Consider the following 10,036-nt stretch of genomic DNA (forward strand, 5'->3'; position numbering starts at 1 on the left):
TGTATTAGGAGATTCGGTACCTACTTGGAGATCTGCTTCGAAAATAGTCGGCGAGGATTTCAAGTATCGAGATATGCATGACGATCCCTGTCTGGTAGTTTGCATTCCATGGGCTTTCTGCCCATCTGCACTGCTGTTGTTGTCGGCAGTGTGTTTCTTCAAGATAGATAGGGACAGGACACTTGCAGTCTTGGGTTCGGTTCGGCTCTGCACCTGGTGAGATTGAACAGCTGGCTGTTGGCACTTCTCTCTCAACTGTATTGGCTAGGGTGGTGCATGATGCAAGTATCGTGTATTAAGGTGGCAGCGGATGATTCGAAGGAGACAGGGAGAGCGGTTTCATCTCGAGGATGAAACTTCAGTCGTTTTGCATCAGATATTAGGCACTACGGAGTACATAGTCATCAATCAGAATCGTTTCCTCGGTAGGGTATCTATAGCTACATAGGTAGATCCAGGGTTGGATATAGAATCTCCTGCAGTAGCCACCGTCTCTTTACCTCTGCCGATTTGTGGGAAATCCCCAGAACAATGCCAGCTGTACGTCTTTACGAGTTTGGCCGGGAGCATACTGCTGTACAGGGCTGGATGATGTAGTCTTGCTTTGCATTTGCCACGAGTTGTTGACATGGGTAGGAGGTTTGTCTATATTGACTTCTTCACATTTGCGATTACGTCTACATTTACCCCGAAATTGGCTCTCTCCTTGGGTTCGTCCAGGACCTGGGAGCCAAGCATAGAGATAGAGAACCGATAGGATAGCAATACAGCTTCCAGGGCTGGAATGGTCCAACAACGACAGAGCTATGACGTTTCTTCCAGGGATAGAAAGAAATCTACAAGAAACGGTTCTCGTTTGTCTAGAGTGTGGATATCTTGGACTAGAGTCGACCTTAGTGATGTCCAGCCATATCATACCAATACTCGGGGTTTGGATGTTGAGGATATTACAACTCTACAAGAGAGATATACTAGATGGGGCAAGAACAGTGTGATCAACCCAGAATGCGAATTACAATAACAGTCTACCAATACTCCAATCCAACCAGTACACAAAACCGGAAGTGAAGCCATACCACCTCCTCCACCCCATACCTCCAACAGCAACAACCAACAAGAAAGAAAGAAAGCCTTAAAGCAGCACCCTTCAAATGACTCACAACCATAAGCTCAAATCCTCCAAACTCAAGTACTGAAACCAGGAACAACACACAGGCAAGCCAACCCCGACCGCCCACCCCCACGAACCTATCGGCGCCTCCTGCCCTAAGTTTAATTGTCTTAACGGCCCTACCTTACTAGGTACTCTCGAGTCGTGACATCCTCTGGTAGGTCTACATGCAACCATGGAGTTAGGCTAAGTGGAGGCAAAACATTACTGCCTTCTTGCTTACTACCTAGTAAGTGAAAAGGTCGAGTAGAGTAGAGTAGCTACCAGGAAAAAGGAAGCGATCCGATCACTACTGCGCTGCAATGTACTGCACTGTAACTGCACTGCACTGACCTTTTCATCTGTGCCTGACGCATCTCACCACTGGGGCTGTGTGGTTATTGGTTGGTGGACTCGCCTCCACTTGGTTTTGATTTTTGTTTATTGTTTTATTTTGAAATGATTGATTAGGTGTTGTTATTATTTTTGCCTACCCGACAGCCAGTCACGGCTGGGATGGAATTGGAAATGATGGCTTCTGGGGAAGAGACAGGTTGGTTCCGATAGGGGGAGCGTGGGAGAAGGTTATGGGGTTATTCAATTATGCTGGTTATTTATCTTAATCGAAAAAAGATACTTGGAACTATTTTGACTTAACTTACACTGTCTTTACACTGTCTATATAAGTACTTGGTAGTTACATTGGCAGGGCGATGGTATAAAGTACATCTGAGGTAACACCTCCATCACCGCTAGATTGCTGTTTCACTTCAATGTCTATGAGATACTACGGAGTCCTACGGAGTACTTTTGGATTGTACTGATTATAGTAGTATCTGGATATACTATTTATATCTACCAATACCTATCCTTCTTATGATCATTATTGACATTATCATAATTATAATCAAGGCGATTACACCTTTATGGCCACACCAATATCCATAAACTTGTATCAAAACATCTATACCTACTTGTAAGCATAAAAAACACAGACCACTTTCAAGTTTAAACCCCATCTTTACCCGCACAGAAACCAAAAGCACGTTGCGAATGATCAGCAGCAACAGGAGACCTACCTTAAACCATGCAGAAGCCAAAAAAGCCCATGTTGGGCCACAACCCTTTGCATCATGCTTATGCACACGAGTCCGAGTCTTCGCGCATCACTCTTCATTACTGCCACCTTACTAACCCTCATGAGTAAGAATTAACCCTCTGGTACTCTAAGTAATTATTAACCTACTAAGTAATTTATGTATTATCCGTGGATGTCAGTACTCGCTGACTGGCAGATTTGTTGGAGAGGAGACGCCCCACTATGTTTATGCATGCTATATTAGGCTGTACTGCTATGCTAGTACTACTACTAACTAACTACTGCTCCTGCTACTTGCTTAGTACTCAGTACTTAGCAGTTAGTAGTTCTTAGCTACTTATGGCTTTATGAACTTACTGGCTGGATTCGTGGCTGGTGGACTGACTAAGTGCGTCGTCTGGTCGGCGTTCTTGTCGTCGTCGTCGTCGTCTTGTCGCCGTTGCCGATATGGCTGGTTGTTGAGGATGGAGATGGGGATCCATCTATTCGGGAGGGGCGGTTCGGTTGGTCGTTTGATGGATGGATTCTTGGTTTGGTAGTGATGCTGAGGAATGGAGTGAAGATCGTAATTACCTTTGGTTTTGCTCTGTTAGTTATTTTATCTATTTTTTACATTTTATTCTGGTTTATTTGAAGAATGTGTATACCGCCAGAGTGAGTCACAGAGAAGAGGATATCTTTGCGGGAACCGGCTGGTTAGTACGAGTCAGTAAACAGAGAGCGGAAGTCCTCGGCACAAACCACGACTTCATAATTAACTTCATAATAAAAAATCATATTAATTATTATCCAATTCTATTTCTCGAATGGATCAGAAGAATGGAACAAAAGAATCGAAAGAGAGAAAGAAAGAGAGGGGCGGCTATGCTAGTAGCCCCAGCCTCTCCGCTCCACTCAGCAAGTCAAGAAGTTAGTAACAAGATGGATCCATTTTTCTTTCTACACCGCCAGAACGGCCCTCGTCATCAACTCTGTTGCCTCTCCCTTCCGTGTCCTATTCCTTCTTCCTCGGCGGTGCGAGAGTGCAAATCTCCGAGATTATTTCGCATGGACGAAAGACAAAGACAAAGACCATGTGCGACGGACGGACGGATGGACGGACGGCACATGACGGTCTGACTCTCTCCCTCGCTCATAGACTCTCATTTCTTGGTCTTTACGTTTATTGGGATTCCTATTAGTGGAATTGACCGGATGGATAGTGGCGAATGGGTTAGATCGGATTGGATTAATCCATTCATTCCCATCTAGTATCTTACCTACCTACCATACTGTCGGAGCCAATGCCATGCACATCAGCAAGTTTTTTTTTTTTTCTATTTCTGTGCGGTTTCTTGGGGGGATAGGATGCTGGTCTTTGCTGTCGATACTTGATTTGACCTCTGTGGTTGCGGGCCGGAGGGATTCGTAGACCTTTTCTTTTCTTTTCTTTCCCTTCCTTTTTGGGGGAAGGAGGGGAGAGATGGGATCTGAACACATACATACATGCGTTTATTCAGATAATTATGAGGGTTGACTATGTCGTATCCTGGGGCGATACGTAGACGCGCAGGTAAGGAAGGACTGTATGGGGTATGTATGTAGGGTGTAACCTGATCCATATGGCATGATGCACAGCTGTTGGGCGTGACTTGATTTGATTTGGCCTTCGTCTGGTTTTTCTTCAAATATAATGTTGGGTTAGGTGGTGGCATGCTCATTTACACACGCGATTGTCGCGAGTGCCGGCATCAATTCAAACAGCACGATACCGAATCAATCATTTAGGCTCGCAAGAGCATCATCTTTCGGACATTACTGTCGACCGCTCGGTGTGTGCATCGTGAAACGTGGCATGGGTGTATATGGCCGACAGGGCAGAGGTTGGGGTCTGCTTGACAGTACAGCATCATTGAGCACCGGAGACAGACAGACAGAATTTGAAACACGGACGAAATGTCGAGCCCCCCTGATCTGGCAGCCTGGGGAATGCTTCTGCTGCTTCGAGAAGACCGCCTGCCAGAGGGTGTGTGAGTCACACCTCCCGCAGTCTAAGGTACTATGTACCGGCTGGGTTGGGCAGTGGGTCGGGTTGACCGTCGTGTCTTTGTTTCATCTTCGAGCTTGTCTGCTTATGTGGATTTGGGTATTAGTAAGGGTATATCATTGGTGGTATGTTATATTATATTATGGGGGTGGTATTGGATAAGCAACAGTTGCTTAGTAGTACCTTGGTGACATCCTGTTTGGGCAGGCCTGTTGCTCCCGTTACAGTCAAGACGGTGGGTTCATGGAGCGGTGGAGTAGTTCATTCTGGAGTGTGGTGTCTCAGGGTACGATATGAAATCAGGTACGGAGTACACGTTGCAGAAGAAAGGTGCTGGTCAGGGGTATCGCCATGGGATTGGATGGTGGACAGTGAGGAAGGTCAACAACGGTGATGATGTCGGCCGACAAGAGTAGATGTGACTCAACTCTATGGATTCGGCGATAGGAGACTCTTTGTCCAGTGACCTCATGAGCATCACAATTTCAAAGCGACAGCGCAACACCGTATCGAGTCCATTCCTTCTAAGTGATGCTGAACGGTCAACGATCATGTCGGAGATGGTAGTAGTGCACCATGTCATACGGTGCCCCTCCCACTCCCCCCTACCCCTCCTCCCCTCCCCGATATCCGGATAAACATTTCCACCCGTTTCGGTCGATCCCCTCGACCCAAACTCGCCTTGTCTCTGCCTGAGCAGGGTCGGTCTGAAACGCAGGATCGCACCGGCATGATGACATCGTTGAGCGGAGTCCCCGCGTACTTCCAGCTGGGCCTTTACCCTTTTGAGATAGGGTCTGCCTCCCCGGTCGAGCAGCCTTCCCGGGGATGGTCTGACTGGCTGGTGGTTGAGTACGGAGGAGTGATGCAATCTATCTTGCTAGAGAAACAACTGGACGGATGGAGTCTACAAAACTGATGCAATAGTGAAGAATAAGAGTAAAGGATGAAACATGGCAAAACAAGGCTATTCAGCATGTCTCTACTCCGTACTCGATCGATCATATTGTATGGCTGGTTGAAAATCCAATCTGATCTGCCGGTGCTTTTCAGGGTGCATCTGGTGCATCTGCCCTGCTTCCGCGGTACATCCTGTCATCGCCCGAATCGGTGGACGGGGCAGCACGGGGACCGTTCTCCTTGCCTGACATTATGATCATCGAGGACGAGTTGATGAGGAAATGACGGTTTTTACCGGTTTCGGTAGTAGTCATCTTAACTAGACTCTCCTATACTGTACTAAATTATTCCAGACTTATGACCGACTTTTCTGTTCGTAGTAGTATCCTGTATAGTGGATCTCTGGATCTCTCGCCCGGGCCGGGCCTGTGTACCAGCGATGGTCGTTCTTTGGGCGTATGAAACATGGATACCCTTGATGTTTCTCCCCTATTCTTTCTCATGTTTTACTATCCATCATTTTATTCACTTCCTTTCCAAGTATCAGTCGAATGATACAGTAAGCATGGTCCATCCTGGAGCCCTTTCCCTGGTAGGTCAATAAAGCCCGAGAGAGCAATACCAGACAATACGACCCATCAATACAGCTATATTTAACCCGTCACACCAGGTATAGAAATGATTGGCCGTGGGGAGACCCCTCCCGTCGAACATTCTGTCCATCTGATCAGTTGTTCCGTGCCCCTCCAACGTCCACCGTATGGTTTTGTCAGGTAGGTGTATTTTATTCAACATCGACAATACTTCTTACGGCCCTTGGGTCGATCATGAGTGATGCAATGGCCCAGGCTGAGCGCACGGACTTTCTCTTTCGATTTACTTATTACTCTTAATTGATTATTCTATGGTTTCTATTTCATATTCTGTTTCGATCCTTTGGGCATCTGTATAGTGAGGCCAAGAGTCGGTAGGGCCGGTTGGGTCAGGTACCTAGTACTTTATGATATGATCATGATATTCTTGAGAATCGAGACGCTCAATGCCAATCACCGAGGAATCCCTGTGATCTTCTCGTAGTGGTAGTAGTGTTACTACTAGTATCATAGTATGGAGTAGTGAGTATCGGCAATACAGATCGACCGGACCCGTGCGAGAACGATGGATTTGATAGATGCGATAGGCTCTCGATAAGGCTGCCCCACTGCAGATGGCGGTAACAATGTTCAAGTATTTCATAGAAGTCCCTTGATATGAGTATAGGATTCATGTTATGATTGTGTATCTACGGATAGACTGGTAGCTGTCTAGATGACATCCAGATGGAGAGTAATCTAGATCTAGGGATCTCGAGCTGTGTAATGTTGATAACCTCACAGACCCAAGTAACCGGATATTGACTAGAGAAGAGAAACTGTAGAGACAGAGGTAAGTACAGTAGAGACTAGGTAGGTAGATTAATCATACAGCTGCAAGTCTGCCCAACGAAGCATCCAATAACAACCAGCCGTCTAGCTCGGGAAGCATCACAAATCGCCGCCTCGTCTCTTAGACTTTCCCGCTGACCGCTGGACCTGATGGGCTTTTGGCTCTCCAGGTTAGACGGTTTCTGTGCTTCTGTTGATTTCATTTCATTTATTTTATTTTATGTTATTCTTTTTTTTTTTGGATTTTCTCTGTATTTTCTTGCATTATTTTCTTAATTTTATCTCTATTTGATTTAATATTTCATATTTGATTTATTGATCATTATTTTGAATTCAAATCAAATATGATTATTGTAATGGTTAGATCTCTATTCTCGATGATCCAGCCTTGGTCTTGAACTAAAGATCACTGTGAGAATCATTCGAATCATATATCATTCTCTCTCCCTCCTGGTCACTTGCTCTCTCTTTCCCCTCTCCATCAACATCATCATCTTTCAACCACCCCATCCATCTTTGATAAACTCTCGACCCGAGAGTCTCTTGTCTCATCTGATCCCCCAGAGAGACCTTTGTACTTTGACTTCTCTTTACTCTTTCTCCACATTCATCTTTCTTCTCCTCTTCTCCTCTTTATTACTCCTCTTTGAGACATCATCTTCACTTCCCGTCTTCTTTTCCCTCCATCGTTACACTTGATTCTTCCTGCAACCATTCCCAAACCCCCCGCACCCTGGACCTTTCTACTTCTCTTTGCCTCTCCCAGACCAAAGAAAAAATTTAAAAAAAGAAAAAAAAGAGGAAAATCCATCGGACACACCGCCTCTTCCTTCCATAAATCGACCTGTTCGCTTTACCAACCACTTCCCCCATACCAGCATGGCGAGATATTCTCAGCCAGCCTTTGATTTCTATCAACAATCTCCCTCCACATTAAACGCAAAGCCCTCATATACGGAAGACGACGAGATGAGTGTATTAGACGACAAGATCCTGGACTCGACCTCCCCGGAACTGGCCTCGTCCGTCGGCGACCACCGACGGTCGTCTTACGAACAGGCCCCGGAGGCTTTTGCGCATCGAGATTCCGTCTGGTCCGACTTCTCCCAACAGACCCGTCACGAGTCCGCCCACCTCGCTCACCCTCTCTTTGAATCCGCTCCCAACCCCTTCACCCACCCTTCCTCTACATACGGCCACCAGGCATCTTGGCAGATCCCCAAGGACTCTGGTTCTTGCACCCCCGCCGCCATGTATGAGCCGTTTCCCTCCGATCTGGACAACGGCTCTTCAGCCCCCTTCTCCGGCGGCGCGGTGGGTCCCGTCAGCTCTATCAACGTCCCCTCCATGTCATATCGTGCGGGCTTGAACTACCCCGGTGCGGTCGCCATGTCCCCCCAGTCCAGTCAGGGCTGGATGCCGGCTGCCACGGACATCTCCGATTCCATCACCCGTCCCACCAAGAGCCCTACCTACCGACATGGCTCGCCGTTGACGGTCCGACGGGACGGCATCCGGAAGAAGAACGCTCGTTTTGAGATCCCGGCGGAGCGCACGCTCAGCAACATCGACCACCTGATCAGCCAGTCCACCAACGAGGATGAGATCAAGGAGTTGAAACAGCAGAAACGCTTGTTGCGGAATCGTCAAGCTGCGTAAGTTTTTCATCTTTCCATCGATTTCTTATCGATCGCATACTAACGAATACAGGCTGGATTCCCGTCAGCGGAAGAAGCTCCACACCGAGAAGCTTGAGGAAGAGAAGAAGCAGTTCACCCAGGTCATCAACGACCTCGAGGAGGAACTGCAGAACATGAGACTGCGCGAAGCGGAGCTGCTCCGCGAGAAGGGCGAGTGGATGGCCACCCGTGAGGATGTCTCGCAGTACCTCGCCAACATGCACAGGGAAAAGGACGAGATGATCCGGGTGCACACGCTGGAAACCGCGGAGCTTCGCAAAAGAAACAACATCCTCAAGGAGACGGTGGAGAAACTGGAGCGCCAGAGTCGGTCCGCCGCCCCCGCCAACGTGGCCCCCGACTTCTCCGAGTTCGAGAGCATGATGGACAGCAGCCCGTGGGAGGACTTCACCATGGTCAACAGTCTCTCCCTGGATGCGGATCCCGCGCCCCAGCAGCCGATGGCCGTGGCGACGAATGAGAAGCCCACCGACCGCCCCGCAAACAGCGACTACCCCTTCAGCTGGAACGCCTTCTACATGTGCCTCCTGTTCGGTGCCTTTGTGGCCTCCAACAACACCGCCTTCTCCTCGCGCGCGATCCCCCAGATGTCGGAGGAGTACCGTGCGGAGTCGGCCAACGTGCTCAAGGCGGTGCTGTCCGCCACCCCGCCCGAGCTCTCGTCGGCCGGCAACCCGGCCGGCGCCCCGCTGCCGACCACCATCAGCGGCGCCGAGATGGCCCAGATGACCGGGGGTGCCGCTCCCACGTCGAACCTCGACGAGCTGCACAACACGTTGACCATGGCCACCAAGGAGCAGGAGCAGGAGCAGGTCTTCTCGCTCAACCCAGACCAGTACAACTCCTTGACGACCTTCGAGGACACGGACCCCAGCTACAAGACGCAGCAGCCCTCCAACCTACAGCAGGCCCTGGCGGCCATGCGCGGCAATGCCGTCCAGAACCGTGTGCCATCCAAGGCCACCTCGGATGTGTACTCGCGTTCGTTGATGTGGGATCGCGTGCCCGACAAGGTTATCCAGGATTTCCGACGGATGGTCCAGGAGTATGGCGGCGCGACACCCGTGAAAGAGGAGAACTCCGGATTCGCCCAAGTCTGAGTAGTAACCGATAGTCCCACCCCCCTGTTGTCCAGAAAGAAAAAAAAAAGATAAACCTGCCATCCTGCCCCCGCCTGCTCCGCACTCCGCTCTCCACTTGCTCGGATTTCTGCTTCCAAATCTCGCCTCTCTTCTGTCCTTTACCATGAAATTATGCCCACGATCTACGACTGTTGGCCAGAAATTAGCCAGAAATTAGCAACATTATGCATGCATAGACAGCCTACCATTCTTGACCTGTTTACTGTTTCGACTGGAAATTCTCTTGACCGACTTAGCCTTGATGACTTACGTGACCAATTTAGCGCTTGTGTTTATTACTATTTCGCAACTTCGGATTTCTCGGCGTATATACTGGATTTCTTTGCACTTATCGTCTCCGGGAATCGGACCCGGCAAATGGATGCCACGGACCATCATACATAACACAGTGATTTTGTGTATATTCTCTCTACTTCTTCGTGTTTTTTATCATCGTTTTTTATCATCGTTCTTCATTGCTTCGGGCCAGCACGGGTTGAGTACAATGCTCGTTGCTGCGCGAGGCTCGGCACACAGTACGTGGCTTTTGGACGGGATGTTTCTAGCGATGGCGTTATCCTTTTATCTCTTTCCAGCGTGAGCGAGCTTGATCTGA

At 48.6% G+C, this 10,036-nt stretch overlaps 2 protein-coding genes across 2 annotated transcripts; one reads left to right on the top strand and one right to left on the bottom strand.

Annotated features, from left to right (window-relative positions):
- Positions 1-3,521: 3,521 nt before the first annotated feature.
- BDW47DRAFT_40489 (uncharacterized protein) lies at positions 3,522-4,175 on the bottom strand. The gene has a single exon (XM_024818941.1). The coding sequence runs from the start codon at positions 3,947-3,949 to the stop codon at positions 3,566-3,568; it is 384 nt and encodes a 127-aa protein (XP_024671178.1). The 5' UTR covers positions 3,950-4,175; the 3' UTR covers positions 3,522-3,565.
- A 3,189-nt stretch (positions 4,176-7,364) lies between these two features.
- BDW47DRAFT_40519 (putative bZIP transcription factor) lies at positions 7,365-9,541 on the top strand. The gene is made up of 2 exons (XM_024818942.1): positions 7,365-8,254; positions 8,310-9,541. The coding sequence occupies exons 1-2, from the start codon at positions 7,479-7,481 to the stop codon at positions 9,397-9,399; spliced, it is 1,866 nt and encodes a 621-aa protein (XP_024671179.1). The 5' UTR covers positions 7,365-7,478; the 3' UTR covers positions 9,400-9,541.
- The last annotated feature ends 495 nt before the right edge of the window (positions 9,542-10,036 follow it).

The sequence above is a fragment of the Aspergillus candidus genome (assembly GCF_002847045.1).
Source record: "Aspergillus candidus strain CBS 102.13 unplaced genomic scaffold BDW47scaffold_29, whole genome shotgun sequence".
NCBI lineage: Eukaryota > Fungi > Ascomycota > Eurotiomycetes > Eurotiales > Aspergillaceae > Aspergillus > Aspergillus candidus.